General features: G+C 43.5%; 1 protein-coding gene across 1 annotated transcript in view; it reads right to left on the bottom strand.

Annotated features, from left to right (window-relative positions):
• prdm5 (PR domain containing 5) overlaps nt 1-13,932 on the bottom strand; it is a 41,262-nt gene extending 27,330 nt beyond the window's left edge. Inside the window, exons 1-11 of the mRNA XM_079267333.1 lie at nt 13,717-13,932; nt 12,216-12,299; nt 11,837-11,959; nt 8,557-8,725; nt 8,256-8,433; nt 7,211-7,303; nt 6,154-6,275; nt 3,372-3,451; nt 1,733-1,817; nt 1,496-1,653; nt 665-758 (exon numbers count right to left, since the gene is read on the bottom strand). Of these exons, the coding sequence (XP_079123459.1) occupies nt 665-758; nt 1,496-1,653; nt 1,733-1,817; nt 3,372-3,451; nt 6,154-6,275; nt 7,211-7,303; nt 8,256-8,433; nt 8,557-8,725; nt 11,837-11,959; nt 12,216-12,299; nt 13,717-13,815 (1,285 nt within the window). The 5' untranslated portion in view covers nt 13,816-13,932. The remainder of the gene's footprint in view (nt 1-664; nt 759-1,495; nt 1,654-1,732; nt 1,818-3,371; nt 3,452-6,153; nt 6,276-7,210; nt 7,304-8,255; nt 8,434-8,556; nt 8,726-11,836; nt 11,960-12,215; nt 12,300-13,716) is intronic.
• Between the last annotated feature and the right edge of the window lie 11,371 nt (nt 13,933-25,303).

Genomic DNA, 25,303 nt, shown 5'->3' with positions numbered 1-25,303 from the left:
TCAATTACCACAGTTTGGTGTGTGTGTGTGTGTGTGTGTGTGTGTGTGTGTGTGTGTGTGTGAACAAAATATAAAACTGAGTTCGGAAAAAAATTAAAAACAACGATTTGAGCTGAAACCGCTGCGACATCTTTCTCTCACTGACAGCGACTCAGAAAGACGGACGCGTTCGTTCAGCGTCTGTTCTCTCACTGCAGTGAGAGAACAGACGCTGGACCGCCTAGAACCCGATACGGGTCCCGGGGCTGACCGGCCGGCCTCCTGAGAGACGCAGCAGGAAACGCCTCCAGCATACAGTCTCTGTGTTATGGGCTCAGGGCGAGGGGAGCGATGTTTCCTGATCTGGACCCTGAACGCTCCCCAGCGTCTCCTCGTCGTTTGATAGAGTCATGCTGCAATAATAATATTAATGGAGATATCCACAGGGTACGGGTGAGTTGGCTGGCTTTAGCTTCTTAACATTTCTTCTCCTGTGAGACATGAGGAGCGATGTAATTGTAGAAGGTTTGATCAAACTACAGGAGGGATGTCGTCATCTTGTTTAGTTATTGCACTTCATGCATGCAACACCATAATAATGTCATGTGATTTGGCATTTTTACCTGAATAAAAACAACCTTCTTGACATTTGAAACATGCTGGCGCTGCAGCGGCGGGTACTCACTGTTGTGGATGAGGAGGTGGCGCTGCAGAGAGAAGGGCGTGCGGAACAGAGCTTTGCACTCCTCACACTGGAAGGGTCTCTCCTCAGAGTGCGTCTGCAGAGAGAGAGCGTGGGTCAAGCTCACGATGTGAAGGCAGCACGAGCAGCTTCACCAGCGTTAGCTTCAAAGTGCTTCTGTTTTTTTACCCTCGTCCTCCGTGAATGAACTATCTATCTGAGTGACACCTCCATCCCAAAAGTAAACATGGGGGACCTCGGGGGGGGGGGGGGGCAAGGCCAGAGACCCCACAGAAACCAGCCACCAACAAGACCCTGATTGATTACAGCCTTTCAATCAATATCTCCTCTCAGAGATCAGCCACATAGAACGCCATGAAGACTCCATGTCAGCGGGTCAAAGACCCTCTGACCCTCAGGCAGCTTGTTTCTCTCTGTGTTCTGATTTCACTGGAATATAAAGTCCTGCACCAGAAGTAGAGAGAACTACAACACGTATGTTCCGCATTATAACACAGTTAGAATGACATCAATCCTAAAAAAAAGAACTATTTATTAGAGGAGAGATTTAGAATGAGAACATGAAGAATATGAAATGATGAAATATCATGATTTTAAGCTTTGTTTCATTTGCTTTTTCTGACAGAAGCGTTTGTCTCACATGATGTGTTCAAGGACCATCTGAAAGATGGAAACCTTTACGATCCTGACATATTTACCGGCTTCTGGCCGTGATAAACGGTGTAGTTTTGGCGCCCGTTTAAAGAAAACAGGCTTTTCAATCCCGCTGTGGGGGTTCCGGGTTGGGAGGGTCAACGTGTGACATCTGCTCACCTTCTTGTGGTTCTTGTAGACGTTCCGGTGGGCGAACTCTTTCCCGCACAGTTTGCATTTGTAGGGTTTGTCCTCGCTGTGGATGATCTTGTGAGCCGTCACCTGGTCCAGGCGCTTGAAGGAGCGGCTGCAGATCTCGCAGGTGTACGGTCGCTTCTCTGCATTCAGAAACAGACGCATGGCGGTGAGCCGAGAGGGCGGTTCAGAGGCGATGCCTTCACTGACCCGTCTGCTTACCCGAGTGTGTGATCATGTGACGTTTCAGCTGGTTCGTGGAAATGAACTTCTTGTCACATGCGTGGCAGTCGAGTACTTCATGAACCTACAACAAAAGAAGTAAAGAGGGAGCGTTAAAGTTTCTACTTGCTAATCTTTTCTTTAAACTTCGGGCAAAGACCACGTAAAAGTCGACGGTCAACAGAAACTAAATCTTGTCAGTTTCCATGAGACTGATGTCTTCTGACAGAAAAGCAATTAAAGAGATGAAAAGTTCCTCTGCTTCAGAGCAAGGCTCCGATGATTGCTCATCCAACAGCTCCCCCTCCGCACGGCTGCAAGAGCCAACGCTAAGCCGAGCAGCTCCTCTCGTCACGGCCGCCGCTGCAAAACGCTTCTTCAGCTAAATGGTGATAATGGCACATTTAAGCTGCTGCGGAGCCAAACGAGTCATTACGGCAACTCTTGATTGCTCCTCTGTGAGAACGTCTGCGATGGAAGCGAAGGAACACAATATGTGGCATATTTATTATAACACTTTATTGAATGTGTTGCTGGGTTAAATAAAAAAAATCTGATCTAAATTTATAGAAACAGATGAAAAAGTGCAAATCACTTCTGCCGCTATGAGCGACATAGTGAAGAGGCCCCACAGGAATATTACATCCGGCCATTGAGAAAGGTCTGGAAGTGGAGGACACTGACTCAGAGACAGTGAAGGGTTAAACGACGCGCTGCACAACTATGTCACAACTTCCAGGTGACTTTGTGATGAATAACGCCGCGTTGATTCATCTGGATGCTAGATGATGACAACAGAACATGAAGGGTTCACAACCACCAGCAGGGTGACAACAAGGAATCCATGAAGAAGAAAAGCAGTTCTCTACAGATGTTCCTGTTCTTCTGAATTGAACCAGCACATCTTGGACTAGATGGAATGTATTCTGGCTAATTATCTGATACAAATATATTAATTGCACGTACGTTTATTGAAAGTACTTTCAGGGTTCCCACACCTCACACACCGGCCTGTTCCCTCGTCTCTAAAGCAGTATTCTTTTCATGTGTTTCTGGTTTTGAGAAGATTATCTTGATGATGTATCATAAACGTTCAGATTCTCTTCTACAATAATCCAGAATACAACGGATAACGCTAACTTCCTGTTGGACTGTCCCAGTAAATAATGTTTATCGTATACAAACATAGAATCTACTGAAATGGATCTGAACCGCTCTCAGCGCTCCCTGATCCATCTATGTGGGTCCGTATCCGTATCGGTGCATCTATAACCTGCATCACTCCATGTAACAGAACTCCATGTGTCAGCCTAGTTTGTGCACAAACGAGTGGAACCTGGAAGCTCCATGCACATGTACAATGACACTAATGACACGCAGCACCAACTTACAACATACATGAACATATCTGTGATCCATCAACAACGGGGACAACCCTGACGCCGAGGTTTACACCTTATTGTCTGCCTCTTCTGTGGGGGAGAGCGAGAGGAAACCAAACCTCCGCTCTGCTCTTTGTCACCCACAATGCATTAGCAACCACTCGGTCATAAAGACGGCCTGAAAACACAGCGGATCCTCCGAGATCCGACGCAGAGTATCTGGTTGCTGCTGAACGGGCTTTAAAGCAGCGCCTCACCTTCCTGTGTTCCTGGAGAGTCAGAGAGGACGAGCACTTTCTGTTGCATATGGTGCACGTGAGCTTCCGACGTGCGCTCCCTGCAAAGGGAAGAAAGAAAGAAAAGATGTGAAGAATGACCAAACCTGGACTGATGAAGTGGGCAATCATGACAACGACTCCAACACAGTCATCACAGCCAGAGGAGGAACAACGACTCCAACACAGTCATCACAGCCAGAGGAGGAACAACAACTCCAACACAGTCATCACACAGCCAGAGGAGGAACAACAACTCCAACACAGTCATCACAGCCAGAGGAGGAACAACAACTCCAACACAGTCATCACAGCCAGAGGAGGAACAACAACACAGTCATCACAGCCAGAGGAGGAACAACTACTCCAACACAGTCATCACACAGCCAGAGGAGGAACAACAACTCCAACACAGTCATCACAGCCAGAGGAGGAACAACGACTCCAACACAGTCATCACAGCCAGAGGAGGAACAACTACTCCAACACAGTCATCACACAGCCAGAGGAACAACGACTCCAACACAGTCATCACAGCCAGAGGAACAACAACTCCAACACAGTCATCACAGCCAGAGGAACAACAACTCCAACACAGTCATCACACAGCCAGAGGAGGAACAACGACTCCAACACAGTCATCACAGCCAGAGGAGGAACAACAACTCCAACACAGTCATCACAGCCAGAGGAGGAACAACTACTCCAACACAGTCATCACACAGCCAGAGGAACAACGACTCCAACACAGTCATCACAGCCAGAGGAGGAACAACAACTCCAACACAGTCATCACAGCCAGAGGAGGAACAACAACTCCAACACAGTCATCACACAGCCAGAGGAACAACAACTCCAACACAGTCATCACACAGCCAGAGGAGGAACAACAACTCCAACACAGTCATCACAGCCAGAGGAGGAACAACAACTCCAACACAGTCATCACAGCCAGAGGAGGAACAACTACTCCAACACAGTCATCACAGCCAGAGGAACAACAACTCCAACACAGTCATCACAGCCAGAGGAGGAACAACAACTCCAACACAGTCATCACACAGCCAGAGGAGGAACAACAACTCCAACACAGTCATCACAGCCAGAGGAGGAACAACGACTCCAACACAGTCATCACAGCCAGAGGAACAACAACTCCAACACAGTCATCACAGCCAGAGGAGGAACAACAACTCCAACACAGTCATCACAGCCAGAGGAGGAACAACGACTCCAACACAGTCATCACACAGCCAGAGGAACAACGACTCCAACACAGTCATCACAGCCAGAGGAGGAACAACAACTCCAACACAGTCATCACAGCCAGAGGAACAACAACTCCAACACAGTCATCACACAGCCAGAGGAGGAACAACAACTCCAACACAGTCATCACAGCCAGAGGAGGAACAACGACTCCAACACAGTCATCACAGCCAGAGGAACAACAACTCCAACACAGTCATCACAGCCAGAGGAGGAACAACAACTCCAACACAGTCATCACAGCCAGAGGAGGAACAACAACTCCAACACAGTCATCACAGCCAGAGGAACAACGACTCCAACACAGTCATCACAGCCAGAGGAGGAACAACGACTCCAACACAGTCATCACAGCCAGAGGAGGAACAACAACTCCAACACAGTCATCACAGCCAGAGGAGGAAGAGAGCGTAACATCACGGCTCTCTGCGTCAGATACACACCTGTCATCTGTTATAATCTGCTTATAGCGCCAATAAGCATATGAATGACACGCCAATCATTTAGCGTCCAATAAGATCGACCTTCTTGCTCTTTGCGTGTCATGTAAACACAGTTTAGTCCGACTGCAGTTTAAACCAATGACTTCCTGTTACGTTGTTTCTGAACCTATAAGCCCGACCGTGATGCTTCCTGCTAACGACGCTGTTTAAATACCTTCCAATGGGATCAGGTTGGAATAATTATATCTATAACCACTCATGAACATTCATAATGCATTATAACAACAATAAAACCTAATTTAAAGCATTTTATAAAGACTTATATAAAGATCTATTATCATAATACTTCATCACTTCTGGTCACTCGAATGTTATTGTTGCAACGATCATTGTGTATTATGATTCCCATGGTTGTAATACATTATAATATTCATATAATACATTATAAGGAAAGTAAAAATACATCTTACAACATTTAAAGAGTTACCAAACGTGTTTTACTAGACACTCGACTCTTTTCATCATCCCACCATTTTGGTCCACTTATCTGGAACTGAATCGCATGACCCACATCTGACGAGTCTGATCCACTTCCTCCCTCGCCCACACACACATGCACACACGCACACACACACACACACACTCACACACACACACACAGCCCTCGTCCCGACCACCTCGGTGGAACATAAAGAGCTGGATCATCAGCCTCTGAGATGAACGTCTTACTCTCGGGTTGATACTTGATTCTGGTGTGAGGCGGCTCAGATCCCCTGCTGCCCTACATCCCATCATAAATAGCTATGGAAGTCCAATTATGTAAAGGAGCGAGCCGCCCCAGAACACACAGGTCAGCAATTATGTAGAGCAAGTAATTAGAGATGCGTCTCAACATCGCGGAGATTTTAACCGATCGAGGTCAAGTACTGTGACTGCAAGTTCCTCGAGTGCTGAGGCGGCTAACGGACGATTCACTTCATTACGGAACGTTTGGATGGAGGAAGAAACAGAGAAGGAATAGAAATGTGTGCGAGACAGAAGAGGAGACGAACCCGTGTGAACGTTTCCTTTGTGCTTCTTCAGAGCGTCCTTGCTCTTGAATCTTTTGCCACAGCTCTCTGCTTTACAGATGAACCGGGCGTCTCCTTTACAGGCTTCCTTATGCTGCTCAAAGCTGCACACACACAGGACACCAGAGGAGGAGGAGAGAGGAGGGAGTGAGGAGAGAGTGAGGAGAGAGTGAGGAGAGAGTGAGGAGAGAGGAGAGAGTGAGGAGAGAGTGAGGAGAGAGTGAGAAGAGAGTGAGGAGAGAGTGAGGAGAGAGTGAGGTGAGAGTGAGGAGAGAGTGAGGAGAGAGGAGAGAGTGAGGAGAGAGTGAGAAGAGAGTGAGGAGAGAGTGAGGAGAGAGGAGAGAGTGAGGAGAGAGTGAGGAGAGAGTGAGGAGAGAGGAGAGAGTGAGAAGAGAGTGAGGAGAGAGTGAGGAGAGAGTGAGGAGAGAGTGAGGAGAGAGTGAGAAGAGAGTGAGGAGAGAATGAGGAGAGAGTGAGGAGAGAGTGAGGAGAGAGGAGAGAGTGAGGAGAGAGGAGAGAGTGAGGAGAGAGTGAGGAGAGAGTGAGAAGAGAGTGAGGAGAGAGTGAGAAGAGAGTGAGGAGAGAGTGAGAAGAGAGTGAGGAGAGAGTGAGGAGAGAGTGAGGAGAGAGTGAGGAGAGTGGAGAGGAGAGAGGAGAGAGTGAGTAGAGAGTGAGGAGAGAGTGAGGAGGAGGAGAGAGGAGAGAGTGGAGAGAGTGAGGAGAGAGTGAGGAGGAGGAGAGAGGAGAGAGTGGAGAGAGTGAGGAGAGAGGAGAGAGTGAGGAGAGAGTGAGGAGAGAGTGGAGAGAGTGAGGAGAGAGGAGAGAGTGAGGAGAGAGTGAGGAGAGAGTGATGAGAGTGGAGAGAGGAGAGAGTGAGGAGAGAGGAGAGAGTGAGTAGAGAGTGAGGAGAGAGTGAGGAGGAGGAGAGAGGAGAGAGTGAGGAGAGAGGAGAGAGAGAGGAGAGAGCATTATCGGGCTGGGAAATCAGACGGCATGTGTGCTTTGTTTCTGTTTGCAGGGAATGAACTCCCTGTGTTACCTGGATATTGAGCCGAAGGTGTTGTGGCAGAGGAAGCACTGGTGGGCTTTTGAGTCGCCTGATGGGTCCAGTGACTCGGAACAATGCAGAACACTGGGGGGGGGGGGGGTTCAAAAGAACAACAGATGAGGCGTCAGATAGGAAATGAAACAACATCAAGGCCAACAGCGAAAGAACAGTAAATTAAATTGATTCATTAATTAAAATAATTATCAGGGTTTTTCTCGAAATTTATGTCGAGGAAAAATACATTAATCTTCATAAATTTTTGATTAAATGAACTAATTACATCGAATTAAAGTAACAGTTTGAGATTTGGACAGATACATGTGTTTGATTTCTTGCAGAGGGTTAAATATAAAGCTGCAGCCAGGAGACGGTTATCCTAGCTTAGCATAACAACTGGAAACAGAAGGGAAGAGCTATCTTTAATCCATACAAAAGGTTAGTTTAGCTTAGCATAATGACGAAGAACAGGGGGAAATAGCTGTACATAATCTGTACAACGGCTAGTTTAGTTTAGCATTTGGTATGTAAACAGGGGGAAACAGCTGCCTTATCTTAGCTCAGCATGAAGTTGTGGATTTGTGGGTTTTATGGAGGTTTTGTATGATATGGTATCATAGCGACCACAAGAGTTCAGGGAGAATCAAACACACAATGTATAACATTTTAAAGCGAAGGTTGATAATCTTTAAAAACACGTTTGTTATATTTCTTAGAATGTTTCATTTTCTCTTTCTCAAGACGACGCACCCTTGCTTTAATCAGTGAGCTTTGAGCTGCTGGTGGGTGGATTATGTCACCGTCGGACAGAGTCAGGCTAGCGGTTTCCATCTGTTTCCAAGTCTTTGTGCTGAGCTAAGCTAAGCTAACTGGCTGCTGGCTCCAGAAGCAAAGAAGTGAAAACCCTTAAAGACTGAATTTCTTCACCTTCCCATATAATCTAAAACATAAATCTATGCCAAATTCGCTGTTGACACATTTCCCCGTGAAGTAAAACGACATTATTACAACGAGTTCAGTGACGGAACGGAGAACCCACTGGCGCTGCAGAGCCTGTCTGACGGGGAACTTCTTGCCACAGTTCTTGCATTTGAACTCCTTCTCCTCTGTGCTGGGCCTCTGGTGCAGACTCTGGAGGTGGGCGGCCAGGATCTCCTCACTGGGGAAGCTGCTCTCGCACAGCAAGCAGGGGTGGTCCTCCTTCTTTATTACCAGTTCTGTGGAGATGTGGCACACACACACACACACACACACACAATGAGCAGAGAGGCAGACACGTCTGTTGTTCTTTGAAATGGAGCTGATGAATTCATTTTCTACGTTAAATAATTCCACTGTACCCATTTCAACAAGACGCTTAGCTTCTTTACTGTTTTCCTCGTCATCTCTGATGACCTCCTCCTCTTCCTCCTCCTCCTCTTCCTCCATATCACTGTCAAGGTAGCCTATCAGGAGCTCCGTGTCCGTCTCGATGTCGTCCACGGCCAGGTAAAAGATGTTCTCTCCATCCTGAGAGAGACAGCAACGTGGTCGGCAACCATTCTGAGACATCGGCAACCTATTCATGGCATTCCGGCTTTTTCATTGGCAACAACTTTTCAACATATAAAAAGAAAAAAGGAAAACATGAAAACCGAAATAAATGTTTTTTTCAATTTCTTTTGCATTTGTGAGGTTTAAATATTTCTGTTACAGTCAGAACTGGAACCAGAACACGCTGGACCTCGAGTAGGGACGGGAATCAAGAACCACTTCCAGTGGAGAACCGGTTCCAAGTTGTTGGACACAGTTATTATAAAGGAATTAATAAAGAATAAGACCAACATGCAGAATCAATAACAGCTTTGGTATCAAAATACCGTATCAGTTCCCATCCCGAGTGCGTTGATGCATTCACTCACAAGCGTCTGGGGTGAAAATTTCTAACCAACCCGTCAACTTTACAAACTGACAAAGAACGAATGAATCTGATCGACAAACTGATTTGTGAAGTGTTGGGAGGAGAAGGAACCAGTGGTACTGCAAACATGTACCACATCTCAATAAGTAACTCCACCATTCACACGGCTTTCATTATCAAGCCAAAGTATAACTGCTGATAAGTACTGAACAATAAAATGGTTATAATCTATTAGTCACAAAACAATACTAATACCATCAGTGTTAATGGTATTGGTATTAACCATTAGTGTTGCAACGGATCATAAAACTCAAGGATCAGAGTCACAGATCGGATCAGCACAAAAGAAACAACTTCATGTCCATGATCAACATTATTTGCCGCCGATATTAATGATTGATCGTTGATGATCCATATTAACGGCTACAGATCCCTTAGTTGTTTGATTACAGCAGCTGGTCTACAATGATCCACAATATTATTATTATTACCACCGTCCCCATTCTATCCTTTACTTTGTTATAGTCATTTGTAGATTTTTTTTCTTCATAAAAACACACAATTAAAATGAAAAGGAAATAAAAGATTGTATTTTTAAAAATGAAAACAAAACTTGTCCTTAGTGGTGGTACGATGATGAATAATAATGTGCGTAGAGCTCATGTTAGGAAGTTAAACAGCTCATAATTCATCTCTAATATCTATCTATAGCAGAGCCTGAAGGCATCATCATGTAACTGAAGTGAATCTCTGTTGGTTAGCCGTTAGCGGTGCTGCTAACGTTACTAGCTCTCCTCCTGTTGGTTAGCCGTTAGCGGTGCTGCTAACGTTACTAGCTCTCCTCCTGTTGGTTAGCCGTTAGCGGTGCTGCTAACGTTACTGCTAACGTTACTAGCTCTCCTCTGTTGGTTAGCCGTTAGCCGTTAACTCCCGGCCCGCGGGCCAAATCCGGCCCGCCACGTCATTTTTGTGGCCCGCGAATCCGCCAGCAAAATTTAAAAAAAAATTAAAGTTAGACTTGATCATAAAAATATCCACATAGTCGAAATTATGAGATAGAAAGTCGAAGTTATGAGATAGAAAGTCATAAATATGATAGAAAGTCATAATTCTGAGATAGAAAGTCAAAATGATGAGATACCTAAACACACAGTCACAGAAGCAGCTCTTTGGCTGGTTACTGTACACTCTACATGAAATGTATTGAGAGTACATTGAAGACTACTTCAAACGTGGCTTTACAAACACATGAAATACTTCATGATTGTGCAAACACACCCTTGAAAGGATTTTAAGCTTTGAACAAAGTTATTATAATAACTTGTTTGATATTTGTCTTTGATATTTTCTTTAATAGTTTGATCTTTGATAGAGTAATGTGGGTTTCTTAACCCTCAATTAAAAGGATTTAGGTAATAATAACAGAAATGTGCTTAAATATACGTTTATATTTATAGAACTACATGTACAATATGTTTACACTTGAATAAACAATAATCAAATGCAGAGAGTTATTTAACAATATGTTAGGAGTAGTTACATTTACACAGTCTTACATTTACAACCGGCCCTTTGAGGGTGACCGTGATGCTGATGTGGCCCAGAGTGAAGATGAGTTTGAGACCCTGATCTAAACACTGATTGGTTGTTTACAATGAAACATGATCAGAGACTAGAAACATGACCAATGTGAGAAGAATCAGCTGTGATGTTCATGATGCAGCTGAGGAGGTTGAACTGGTTCCACCAGACGACAGTCTGCTCAGCCTGATCGAGGCCGCAGGTCAAAAGCTCAAACCCTTCAACATGTTGCCATTAACTTCCCGTCCTTAAAGGTCACGCTAATAAAATCAAACAAGTCATTTTGTTTTAACTGTGGGATTCTAAATGTACATAAATAATGATTAAGAAGAGGAAAGCTGCACAATAAATGTCACTGTTGATGGAACGCAGAGCTTTAACACACATGATGACCTTTAAACGCCCAATCACTTCAGGCATCGGGGTATTAATGGCAGGAACTTGGACCTCAGACCTGACATCTTCATCTCGTATTCACCCCCTCCTCCTCATTTTTTTTCATTAACAATCTGTTTTATCTTTTACACAAGAGTGCAGGAGGTGAACTTTCCCAGATCAGTAGGATCTTAATGTTCAGTCCCTCGCCGCTGATCATCGTACTGTAACTTATTCAGTTTTTATCTCGTGTGTTAAACTAAACTGGGATGTCTTACACATGAAAACACAACAAAAGTTACATTTTTCTCTCGCTATGAAGGTTTTCCTGGTTTAAAATTCACATTCAGGCGTTTATTTTACTACTCTGTTTACGTCTGTAGATTTCTCCTGAATCCACGGAAAGTTACCAATAGATAATGCCTCATTTGCATATTTAAACATAACATTTCAGAAAACTTGCAACACAAAAAGCAACTGTCTTAATGTCGGTAATCAACTGTTGAAGTTTCCTGGTATATCTAATAGATATATAATATCTATTCGTTAATTTTTTGACCCTATTCACCTGAAGTGTCTTCCCTTAAATATGAAGAAAATGTAACTAAATTCAACATTTTCTGCCTGTATAAGTAGAAGAATATATGTGTCTTAGGGGTCTCTTTACAGCCGCATATAAAAGAAGCTCGTCCTGACAGATGTATATCATATCCTTGTCTTTCTAGTCTGTCTTTTTATGATTCATGGTCCTCTGGGAGGACTACCTGTATGGCCGCCAGGTTCTTCTGCTCCTGTGAAGGCGCCTGGTGGACAAACCGCAGCCAGTTGGCGTGTCGTGGGTTACTAGCATCCAGAATATACAGCACATCTCCTTTACTGCCGCGGACCTGGAAGAAAGAAACAATAACTAGTCTTCTTCTTCTCTCGTGGGTTTGGGCCTCACATCTGAACTCAGGCCGGTTACCTCCCAATGTGGCCGCCACAGATAACTACATCACAGCCTTTAATTTCACCGGCTCCCGTCAACCTGAGACGAGTGTCCCTTTAAGTCAGCCGTGTGGCTAATTGATCTGCAGCTTAATTCAATGTCGCTGTCATGTGATGAATGTACCGTGTGTTCTGTGCACAGATGTGTTTATTCACCTCCCACATGAGCCGGGTGTCGGAGCTTTCCTCCAGCTCAACGGGAAGCTTCTTCTCTCCGGCAAACGGGCCGAACTTTTCTCCCTTTAGAACAAACGATGTAAACAGAAGCACACATCCAGGATGAATCGTATGAAAACATCTGTCACTCAGTGGACTCTCATTAACTGTGGGTACGTGTACGGCGCTTTAATCACGTTTAAAGACGCAATCACGGTTTGTACTTCAGTACACATTTCAGGTACTTGTTCTATACTTGAGTATTTCCATTTTCTGCTACTTTCTACTTCTACTCCACTACATTCATATATTTGACATCGCTTACTTTCAGAATATTAATACAAAATATAATTAACAAACACATAATGACGTATGATTATGGATGAAGAGAAGACATTAACATTAATGCATCAATAATTACAATCCAATAATATTACTACTTTTACTTTAAGTATATTTTGATGCTAATACTTTAGTACTTTTACTTGAGTTACGTTTTGAATGCAGGACTTTTACTTGTAACAAGAGTATTTCTAAACTGTGGTATTACTACACTGTAAATCATTTCCAGATATTCACGAGATTTAACTAGTATTTCACAATAAATTACACTATTATCACTTTACAGGCATTTACTGTGATATTTGACAGAATTGTACTGCACTGGTTTGTGAAATCAATGTAGGGGGATTACTATACTGTAATACTATCATTCTTTACTGTAAAAGCACCGTTCAATGCAGTATTACGACAGCAAAATACTGCTATATCACATAACTGGCTGTGAAGTTACAGCTGTCATTTTTACAGTACATTGACTGTAAAAAGCATAAAAGTAACTTGCTGTAGCAGTAACTCACAGTAAACATACAGTCAAATATCTTTACAGTGTACTTTTACTACCATATCTGACCCCCTCTCCCCCACTGAAGGAGCCATGTGAGTACATCCTTCACTACTGTACATTCATACAACCAGGGGGGTGGTCACAATGTATACTTCATGTTGTACTTCATGTTGTTCTTCATGTTCGTCCTCAACCTTCTGTCTTCCAGCATCAGAGCAGCTCACATGAAGAGAACAACTGTGCACACGCGCCTGCTCATCCTGCTGACACGTTCACGCGCCTCCTCCTCATGTCTGACAGCAGCTGAGAGGGAAACCGCTGCAACTTCATCAAAGAAGTCACAAAACGCTACAAATAAGCTCACATGTAGCGGTCGTGTACAGTTCGTGGGCTACTTTGTTGCTTCACGAGGCAGCCTCGCGACCCTTTCTCTCTGTTGACGACATGAATACATTGTTACGTAGAGAAGCGAGGGGAGCGACTGGAGTCTCTGCAGCTACGTGGCACATCACGTCAGAGCTGCCCCGGGGTTCGAGCCTCACTGAGACACTTCAGAGGAACAAGCCGAGCAGAAAAACTACCTAGAACGCTGAGAACACTTTCTACAAAGTAACAGAACTCGGCTACAAAGTCGCCGAGTCGGAAACAACAAACCTTTTTCACTCGCCTCGCCGTGTAAAGACCGATTCCATCCTGGACCTTTGACGCTTTCAGAGAAAATCTGTCTGGCACGTACATACCCAACATTGTCATCACTCGGAACCAAACGCGCGTTCCCTGCAGTGACAACAGTTGTTGGCTATCGGGTGTGTCAGCGCGAGACAGTGAGCATTGGACGGTTTGGATTTAGGAGCAGATCAAAGTGTCTGTTTGTCCTCGTGAAGCGGCTCCAGGTTGAACTTCTGCTGCTCCTGCTGCAGGACAGCAACGCGGCGCTCTGATTGGTCCAAAGTTTGTAACCAGAAGCTACCTTTACTGTCGGTTCATCCGGTCTGCTTCACTCTCATAGTACACACACAGTACTGTAGTAGTACTGGAGTAGTACCACAGACCATGCATACTAGTTACTTTGGAGTATTATAAATGATAGCAGTCTCAGGTTAGTTTCATGAGTTATTGGATATGATTTATTTGGGGAGGTGAAAATAGATCCTTTATTGGTTTGTAATTAATTTGAGTTATGTATTATACTATTATACTGTGTTTATTGCCATGCATCAATCACCAAGACAATAAAAAGACAACAATCAAATTCATTTTTTTACTTTATTGTGTGTTTTGTCTATTTTTTTGTCCATTTATTTACACTGAAGATATGAGGCTAGGGAGGTGGAGCGAGAGTCTGTAACCATAACTGTATATATATACATTTCACAATATTAGCATGTGTGTTTTAATACCACAATATCAATATTTAATTATCATGGTTATCAATATCACGACACCCCTAATATTATATATTTATCTTTACACACATATCTGAGGAGAAGTTTTGTTTTGTAAAAAACAGTTTATGTGAACTAAACATTGTTTAAGAGCAAAATCACAGTAGATGAATAATCTGAATATATTAGAAAGTTATTTCCATTGTCATCATACATCCTATGAGATAAATAATTGCTGTAAAATGTCCAATGCAGCAGCTCTGATGCACTTCATCATTTCCCTTACTCAGCATTAACCTCTGACCCCTCAGGGTATCTCGATGCTGTGTGTTCTGGCTTGAATGGATCTGTTCTACGATTCAGAAACCTCAATGTGCCAACAAGCAGCAGAAAGGAGGAGGTCCCACTGACCCTTTCAGCTTAAAAGCGTCCACTCAGCAGAAACCACAATGAACCAACAATCAAAGGCTGCTGTTGTTCTTCTGAATCCATGTGAACCAAACCGTCCTTATGATCATAAATACCTGGCCCAGGGATTTACACTTTATTTAGTCAGGAAGTCATATATATATATATATATATACACATGAGGATAATGGCATTACAAGCTGTTAATAAATGCTTTCTCAAATATCCTGGCAAAATAAAAAACACCTCAAATCAATAAAACCTGAGGAGACGTGATTGCGCTGTTGATCCCAGTGTGTCGTGTTCCTCTCTGCTCTGTGAATGATTGCACACAGATGGGGCAGTGGTGGCTGGTTTTAGTTCATGTATAATAATCACTACTTTCATCATGCTGGTTATGAATGAATTAACGGTCAGAAGTCCATCTGGTGAGTTCAGTAACTGTAGAGTCATGTAAGTGTCACGATGTACACGATGCATGGGTCAGTTACACATTAAACGAAAGCAGTTACTTCCACTCCAGCAACACATTGGACGAGTCTCAAGAAGTAGAAGTACACCGACTACTGTCGACTGCAGCGCCACTTTAGATTCCTACCTGAGGTTCGTTTATTTGTTTAAGCTTTCACTGTTCAGTGCTTAAGGCTGAGAAGATGGAGACACGATGTGAATAGAGTAGAAACATTTAACTCATAGATATCACCATGAAACGTCACCACTTCATCACTCACTTTAAGAACATCATGTTTTGTAGTACAAGTTTTCTGAAACGTTATGTCTAAATATCACATTATCACATTAAGAGCAGTATTTATTGTATTACAAGTTTTCTGAAATGTGATGTTTAAATATGTAAATGAGGCATTATGTAAAGGTGCTTTTGGTGAATTTAGTAGAAATCTACAGACGTAAACAGACAAAGTATAAAATAAATGTTTTATTTCCTCTCGTCTGAAAGAAGACGAGTTATGGAGGAAAAATAGACCAAAATCTCAAAGTTGTTTCCTGGACTTTCTCTCCTTGATGCCCACTTCTAACGTCCTGTGTGTTTGTGTGGTTTCCAGGTGTGTGACCTGTCGTTCAGCTTGAAGAAGATGCTCAGCAGGCACAAGCTCACACACAACCCCAACCGGCCCATGGCAGAGTGCCAGCTGTGCCACAAGAAGTTCACCAGGAACGAGCGAAAACTGGAAATTTCACAATAAAAGTTCACAAAGTAAAGCCAGATGACTCTTTTTTTGTTTTCTTCGCCAACAATCCACTTACTCTAAATGCTCAGCAGTGGATGTGGTTTGCTGAAAAACACACAACTTATGGATGAATGCTTGTGTCAAAATGAAACTATCATGCAGACCTCACATTATCTACATTACGATCTTTTAAAAGCATCTCTGCTCAGCCTGATTTGTTGACTTTCTCCCTGCGCACAGAGATTAGTATCACTGACTGTTTGTGTATGTTGTGTTTGTGAACACCTCTTCGGCGAACGGCTTCGCCCTTTAATCAGCAGCGTGGCAGCGCTGTGTCATTTGTTTCTCCTTGTTTGTTTACTGTGTTTGTAGCTCGTGTTTATGTCGATGGCTTCCTGTTGTGCCGCGGCGCCAGGCCAAACTGCTTCATGATTGGTCCGGGCGACCGGCGTTGGTTAGACTGAATCATGATGTACATGTTTGCTTCAGAGTCAATGAGCTGCTGCGTTGGAGTGTCTCTATCAGACTTCACTGTTTTTTAAAGGGTCTAAGCTTCAAACATTGGGGTAAACGTGTCCTTCAAGAGGGATTTCTCCCCCCTAGATGTCTATTGTATGTGAGCTGGTGTCACCAGTGGCCCCGGGGTCATGTTCCAGGTGTATTTCAGAGAGTTAAGCCGTAGGAGGGAGAGCTACAGGGAGACTTATTGGGTGACAAGTCTGATCACTGCACTGAGAGGCTCTTTGTGTGCGTCGGCCCCACCCATGTCCTCCGTGGTCCATTTCTAACCCCCCCCCCCCCCCGACCTCGCTGTCAGTGCCTTGGCCTGTCGGGGCAGGACGATTAAATGTCACGACCCCTTTCTCCCTCCGTGCCCTCTGAGGACCCTCCGTCCCATTAACTTTCACTCAGCTTTCACTCAGATCCCAGGGTTATCCCCACCAGCACTGATCCCCAACACCTGCACAACAAGACACACACAGACACACACACTGAACTAATGCAGCGAGGCCATTAGAAGACGACAATCCTAACATTTTCAAATCTGTGCCGGTCTGCACAGGTAATTTGGATTGAGGCCCCACATTTTAAATCGTAAGACAATCTGAACAAAAACCTGTAGTTTGAGCTGTGAACTCTTTACTGTGACTGTCAGCTGAGAAAGTCCGTTGTTAACCGTGTGATACAAAGTATTTTGTAGTCCGATAGGATTCAAACAAGACAGCCACGCTCGCCATACAGACAGAGCGCACTTACTGTGAGTCACGTCGTTAAGGGGGAAATAATTCATCGCTCTGCATTGACTGTGTGGTGGGATGCAAACACAGGCTGAGAACCCTGCAGAACCAAAGAAAACTGAGGATACCCTCAGTAAGACGTGAGGCATCGGCAGGAGGAATGGGAAAGCAATGGACCCTGACACTCAGTATGTCCAACGGTACGTGTTTTGTCCAAATAGTTTCAGGCAAATTACATTTCTGTGAGTTAAACTAACGCATTTTGACAGGATGACACTTGTGGTATCATGAAATGTGGATAAATCAGAAAGTTATGCATGTTTGCGATAACCTTAGCTGTTAGCTAACATTAGCTTGCTAACAGCTAACTAGCGTGTCCCATCATCGGGGTGCTACAATGATACTTTGACGTGCTGAAATCATTTTTAGCTTGCTCAGCGTTTCCAGTCATTGCTTGCATATTGTGGCGCTGGTTGTCTTCCCCTCAGGTGTGTGTGGCTTTCACATTGTGACGCATTGAGCTCTGTCTTTGACGTTGTACTTAACCACGTGGTGCTTTGAGCTAAATGCTAACATCAGCATTTTAACTAACAATGCTGATACAATGTTGAAAGTATTTACCTTATTAGTTTGAGTGATAGAATTCTAATTATTTCTAATGAGCTCTAAACACAAAGTCCAGCTGAGGAATATAGTAGGCGGCAACCTACTCCTCTGGTTGTATAGAAGTCTATAGAAAATGACTCTACTTCTCTCTTGATTTATTCCCTCAGTAAACATTGTAAACATGAGTTTATGTCTCAATCTCTAGTTTCAAGTCTTCTTCAATACAGCATGATGTTCATTTAGTACATTATGGTCCATTTAGAGTCACACAGACCATAAAGCAGGGGATGCTTTAGGGCGGGGCTACACAGTGATTGACAGGTTGCTTCCACGGCATGTCCGTGTTTTAATCTTACAACTTTAACCCTTTCACAGTGTCACAAGTTAATTGTAACATAACTAAAAAAGGTCTTATCCAGCATTGGGTTGTACTTAGCGCCACCCTCTTGTGTCACTTCTGGTTGCAACAACCCGAGATGGCGATGGCCAAACTCAACGTCACGGCGACTACATCCACTTCTTATACTCAGTTTATGGTATTTGGTCTGAAAACCAAATTGAAATTTTGACCTGATGATGGCGCTGGATGAAAGGTTAAGGGATCAAAGCTATTACAAGTCATCGTCTGTGGAACATGCATGTCTGCACCGAATTCCATGGCAATCCATCAAATAGTTGTCGAGATATTTCAGTCAAAACCACAAATTTCAAGCTCATGGTGGCGCTCGATGGAAAGTCGGAGATCACCAAAGTCACATGGATTTAATCCACTGGAGAACATGAACAATGAATCTGTACAAACTGTCATGGCAATCCATCCAACAGTTGTTGAGATGTTTCAGTCTGGACTAAAGGCTGACAGACTCACATTGCCATTCACAAAGACACACCACAAGCTAATTTATGGTCTGTTCCCTCTACGTCAAACACATATGGACAGAATCTCCTTTGGAATCTGAGCACATTTAAAAGAAAAGGTCTTAAAATCACCAAAATCATCACCAGCTCTTTTATTTGCAACGGCTATTGAATGCATTGGGAGCACATATCGTGAGGGCTTTGTTCCCAAACGTCTGTCACCATGTCTGACTAACGCCGGCATGTAGGCGTGAAAGAAGCTTTCCATGAACGGCCCTGTAAAGTGATGACAAAGACTACTCAAGGACACAACAGCACTGGGAGACAATGATGCATTGAGGACTTAAAATCTCTATTTTAACTAAACAAAGACATTTGGATCATAAATCCTGCAGGACGGAGACGTTGAACCTGAAAGTACCCAGCCTCGGACTGCCAGTTGAGTCTCCGAGGGCCAGAAACTACAGAAATCGGACTGCCAGTTGAGTCTCCGAGGGCCAGAAACTACAGAAACCACATTGAGGACATGGTGCAGTAAAGGATTGCCTTGAAATAAATACTTTCAGTCTTTTTCTTTTTTTTTAAGTAAATATTTTCACTGGAGGAAAACCTCAGTTTGGCAAACATACAAATGGTTCCATACAAGATTTTTCCAAATGGATGTGTGCATTTTTCTGAAATCTCTCAAACCTGATACTGTAGATTGAGGGGCCAGACCACCTTTTGTTTCATGTTTCACAAACCCCCGCAGTCTCTCACCACAGCTCCCTGTTTCAAGGCTGATCGCTGAACAGCCAGCAAACCATTTCCTGAAGCTCCGAGGTCACTGGATAAATGATGTTTTCATTTGACAACCCCAGGTCGCCACTGAAGGAGGGTCTTCAGAGGAAGCCTTTTTGAAATTACAGTGGAGATGAAGCGTGAGAAATTACAGGCATTTTGAAGTGATTTCACGAGCACAAGGGAGCAGTGGGACCGGACCACCCCTGTGCAGCTCTATTGAGAGGGAGCGACGGCAGTAAGTACACAGATACACACCAACACGGTCTCATGGTAGTTTGTGAAACAGTCACCAAATGCAATCTATTAGTTTCCTGCACAGGGACATGAATTGTCCGTTTTCTACGTGTCCCTCGGCACAACTTTTTTTCCGAGACGACAATACGTTAAGAACGAAAGATTGGGCAACGAAACCACTGAGTTAGGTTGGTAAAAAAACATCTAGGATGGGCGCATAACCCATAACTTATTAATAACTATTAAGTTAGGCTTAGGCAACAAAACCAACAGTTAGGTTTAGACAACAACAACAGTTAGGTTTAGACAACAACAACAGTTAGGTTTAGACAACAACAACAGTTAGGTTTAGACAACAACAACAGTTAGGTTTAGACAACAACAACAGTTAGGTTTAGACAAAACCAAAAGTTAGGTTTAGACAAAACCAACAGTTAGGTTTAGACAAAAACAACAGTTAGGTTTAGACAACAACAACAGTTAGGTTTAGACAACAACAACAGTTAGGTTTAGACAAAACCAAAAGTTAGGTTTAGACAAAACCAACAGTTAGGTTTAGACAACAACAACAATTAGGTTTAGACAAAAACAACAGTTAGGTTTAGACAACAACAACAGTTAGGTTTAGACAACAACAGTTAGGTTTAGACAACAACAGTTAGGTTTAGACAAAAACAACAGTTAGGTTTAGACAACAACAACAGTTAGGTTTAGACAAAACCAACAGTTAGGTTTAGACAACAACAACAGTTAGGTTTAGACAACAACAGTTAGGTTTAGACAAAAACAACAGTTAGGTTTAGACAACAACAACAGTTAGGTTTAGACAAACCCAACAGTTAGGTTTAGACAACAACAGTTAGGTTTAGACAACAACAGTTAGGTTTAGACAAAAACAACAGTTAGGTTTAGACAACAACAACAGTTAGGTTTAGACAAAACCAACAGTTAGGTTTAGACAACAACAACAGTTAGGTTTAGACAACAACAGTTAGGTTTAGACAAAAACAACAGTTAGGTTTAGACAACAACAACAGTTAGGTTTAGACAAAACCAACAGTTAGGTTTAGACAACAACAGTTAGGTTTAGACAAAAACAACAGTTAGGTTTAGACAAAAACAACAGTTAGGTTTAGACAACAACAACAGTTAGGTTTAGACAAAAACAACAGTTAGGTTTAGACAAAAACAACAGTTAGGTTTAGACAACAACAACAGTTAGGTTTAGACAAAACCAACAGTTAGGTTTAGACAACAACAGTTAGGTTTAGACAAAAACAACAGTTAGGTTTAGACAAAACCAACAGTTAGGTTTAGACAACAACAGTTAGGTTTAGACAAAAACAACAGTTAGGTTTAGACAAAAACAACAGTTAGGTTTAGACAAAACCAACAGTTAGGTTTAGACAACAACAGTTAGGTTTAGACAAAAACAACAGTTAGGTTTAGACAAAAACAACAGTTAGGTTTAGACAACAACAACAGTTAGGTTTAGACAAAACCAACAGTTAGGTTTAGACAACAACAGTTAGGTTTAGACAAAAACAACAGTTAGGTTTAGACAACAACAACAGTTAGGTTTAGACAAAACCAACAGTTAGGTTTAGACAAAAACAACAGTTAGGTTTAGACAAAACCAACAGTCTGGTTTAGACAACACAACCCTGAACAGTTAGGTCTGGTCAGCAAAAAGTACGTCACTTGCTCTGACTGTTGCTTAGTCACTTAATAAGGATCCTCATTGACTTATTGGCATTATTTTCGTGCTGCGCGACACGAAACCAGTCGATTACGTTTGTGCATATGATAACAGGAGTTGAATATGCAGCAGGATTGAATGTAAATCATGTCGTTATTTCTTTCACTACTTGAATTATCCTCATGGAGCTGGGCTCTCCACCCTTTCTGGGAATGGGCTCGTGGTCTGGATGAGTTTGGAAGGAAAGCCTTCCTCTCCTAACTCGGAGCTATGTCGGGCTGGTTTGGACCGGAGCCTCGACAGTGATCTATCCCCGGAGCCCTGAAGTGGAATCATTTTCATCACGGCCTCGTCCTCCACGGGGCTCCATCTCTGCGTGAGATTTCAAAGCGTCATCATTTTATTACACACAGTTTACTTTGGAGATTTCCAAGACAGAGGCACCAGTGTGAGTCAGAAATCATTTCATTCAACTCTCCAGCATAGCGCCGACCCCGTGGATGGCAGGCAGCCCCTCTCTGTTCTACACTCACAGCCCTCCCAGCGCCGCCGTCTGCTTGGATTCTGCTCCTCCCTTTCCATCTCTGTCCAAAAGTGTCACTCAGCTCGAAGTTGAGCAGCAAGTGCATTCACGTAACACACGAAACACGCACTAAAATGCCAACTGTTGCAAGTCTATAAAGCATCTGCGACTCGGAGACACTACTTCAGTGGAACTGGCAGTGTGATGGGTATTAACTCTTACTTTGACGTTTTGTGAAACACCCTACTCTTCTTTCCTGCAAAGTAACTGAGAAGATTGACTCTCCACATTGTCTGAGCGATAAATATGCTACCGCTAGCAGCCGGTTAGCTTAGCTTCTCACAAAGGGAAACACCTTGCCCTGGTCCTGTCCAAAGGTTGAAAGAAAAGCTCACTAATTCTCACATGATATCTCATATTATGCTCCAGTCTTGGTTCCCTTTGGACAGAGACAGGCTAGCTGTCACCACGACACATTCTCACTCCCAACTAGTCAAATACCGACACAACACTTCAAACTTCGTTCCCCTCTACCATCCGTTTTGGTCATGTCAGGGACGACTCGTATCATATGATTGGCTCCCATTGGTTGTTTATACCTATGGCTAGAGTGTCTTTTCAAAATAAAATTCACAGGAAGCGAGGCTTAGGCAACAGAACCCTCTTAGTTAGGTTCAGGGAGAGAGGTGGGTGGTTGACACTTAACAACATAACAAATGACTCACGCGAGTCTCATGACTCACAACTCTTGTAATGATGTGACAAAATGTCAACATCAACGTAAAACGACCCCGTGCAGCATCCTCATCACCAGTGAATCTACGCAGGTCTCTGAAGTGTTTGATGTGTCGATGTCCTAACATGTGGTTTATCAGGTATTTACTGTACTGCTATGAGCGGTAGCAAACCGTTACTTTAAACTCTGACTCTCTGAGACGAGAGCCTTTTCAAAGCACAGATATTTCTGAAAAATGGATAAAACTAAAGTTTTTTCTGACACTATAAGTTCGTCAACCACATCATTTAAAACTCGGTTTAATGGAGATTGTTTGGAGTTGTTTCGATAGCTTGGCGGCTCACGTCAGTAAAAGCAGGAATCAGAGCGCCGTCTTCCGTGCGCCGCTGTGATTAATCCACCGCTGACTAACATGTCTGTCTCCACTCTTTACTCATGTACACACAACTATACAAAACCCATGCATCAAAGCCCGGCGCTCATTAGCACGCGGACGGCCCTGCAGATGCTTCGCTCTGGGACAGAGGCTTCTCTGTATGTGTATGTTTGCATGAGACAAAATATAATAAGTATTATTCACACATGCAGGGAGAGCATTCGGGCAGAGGCAGCTTCATTAGTGGCGGCGGGGGGGGGGGGGGGGGGGGTATCCATGACACTCCCACGGCGCTCTGGAAGCTCCTCCACATCGTCCCAGGGCAGCGGCAGGTTAATGGAGGCCAGGTGGAGCCTCCCTGCGTTTCCTCCGATCCAGCGGCGCGTGATTGACAGTGAATGGTGAGTGCGGCTCCCCAGAATCAAGGGGCGGGACGGAAAACACCACGATTCCAGAGCAACAGCTGCTTTTTCTTGGCCCACAACAGAGAGAGAGCATTTCCACTCACCTGAGACTGCTCTTTGATTGGAACGTGTGGATATGTGCACTGATGTGTGTCTGGCTTTTCTCTCTGCTTGTTTGTGGTGAACTCTATCTAATGGGTAAATAGTATCGCAAGTCACCCGATGCTCCAGATGTTGTGTGTTTCTATTTAAGTGCGTGCACTTAAACAAGGGCAGGTGAAGCGAAAGGTTGCTGTGTATGTGGAGGCCTGTTTAGTATCGCCGGTGGAATGGTGTCATTTTTAAAAAGTCATCCAAAGACCAAGTGCAAAAATGTTCTATTTTGATTAATGTATAAATCCTTTTGCTTGAAAAGAATTATAATTTATTCATCCTCTTACAAATGAAAAGTTGTTGTTGTTCAGTGTTTTCATTCTTTTGTATTTGTTTCAGCTGTCATGTCATTATCTGGGTCATGTGATGGCCTCCCATAGGTTGTGTGGGGCCACACCCGTCTTTTTGTTTTTGTTTGTTAAAAGCCCCGACGAAGACCTGCAGCGTTATGCCGCGTTCACACCAAACGCATATTCGCGTCAATCGCGCCGCCGGTCAACACGCCGGGGACCAAGTGTTCATTCGCGTCAATCACGCTGGACGCGCCGGAGAGGGGGCGGGGCTTATCGCCCTGAAAGCCGTTCAACTGTCCGCCATTAACCATGAAAAAAAATAACCTCTATTTCTGCTTAGTACGTGTTGTGGAAGTCACAGATATCCCGGGAAACTAAACACCGTCATGTCTGGTTCATAATATTGTTCAGAGGAGCTCCGTGGATTGTATCGAGCTGTATTCACTGTCTAGCAAGCCACACGTCGCTCTTTACTACAGCTGTAGGAACACTAAATAAACTGATTTGGCTGTGATTCAACAGCAATAAACCGACAAAAAGAGACTCCAAAATAACTACCGTACGCAATGATGCCGATTTGCACTTGTCTTCTCAATGGAGCGGATGGATCGGTGCTAGGCTATGCTAACATCGTAGCAGCTCCACCAACACTCCATAACGTCACGTAGACGTAAATACGGCAGCGTCTATTCATTGTTTGTACCGTATGGTTTACACACACACATGTATACACACAGTTTGGTCCGGTCTCTGTTGATATGAGGTATCGTAGAGCTCTGGGTGAACACAGACGGCTACAGGATTTATTTCCTGATTCAACAACGGCAGGAAATCAGTGATGACAGGGGGAGCAACTCAACGCTGATAGGCTAACGCGAATATTTCGCGCCGCGCCATCGCTAATTCGCACCGCGCCAGTCTCATCGCGTCTGTGCAAAGACTTTGTATGTAATCTACTCGTGCGAATAATTCGCACCGCGTTTGGTGTGAACGCAGCATTAGAAACATGTTGGCTCTTTTAATGGCTTTAGCTTCTTAATAAAGGCTTTTAAACACCTGTTAAAGGTTTGCTGACACAAAGCATGCTAACATTAGCTGCTGGACATATCTCGTGATGTAATGTGTATTAAACTGAACAATGGTGCGTTTTATTGCTCAACTTTGAATCCGTAGAATTATATTTATCACCTCAAAGGTTACAAAGTGTCTCTTTAATTAACATAGAAACGAAGATAAACACAACAAATCGGTTTGTTATATTTGATGCAAAATTCCATGTTTGAAATACATGGAATTCAAATCTAATATCTCGACTACATGTGAAACAGATGTTCCTCAACATAAAGCATGAATAG

The sequence above is a fragment of the Melanostigma gelatinosum genome (assembly GCF_949748355.1).
Source record: "Melanostigma gelatinosum genome assembly, chromosome: 4".
In the NCBI taxonomy this organism is placed as follows: Eukaryota; Metazoa; Chordata; class Actinopteri; order Perciformes; family Zoarcidae; genus Melanostigma; species Melanostigma gelatinosum.
Note: the sequence above shows the minus strand (reverse complement) of the source record. Positions and strands in the feature narration are given on the sequence as shown.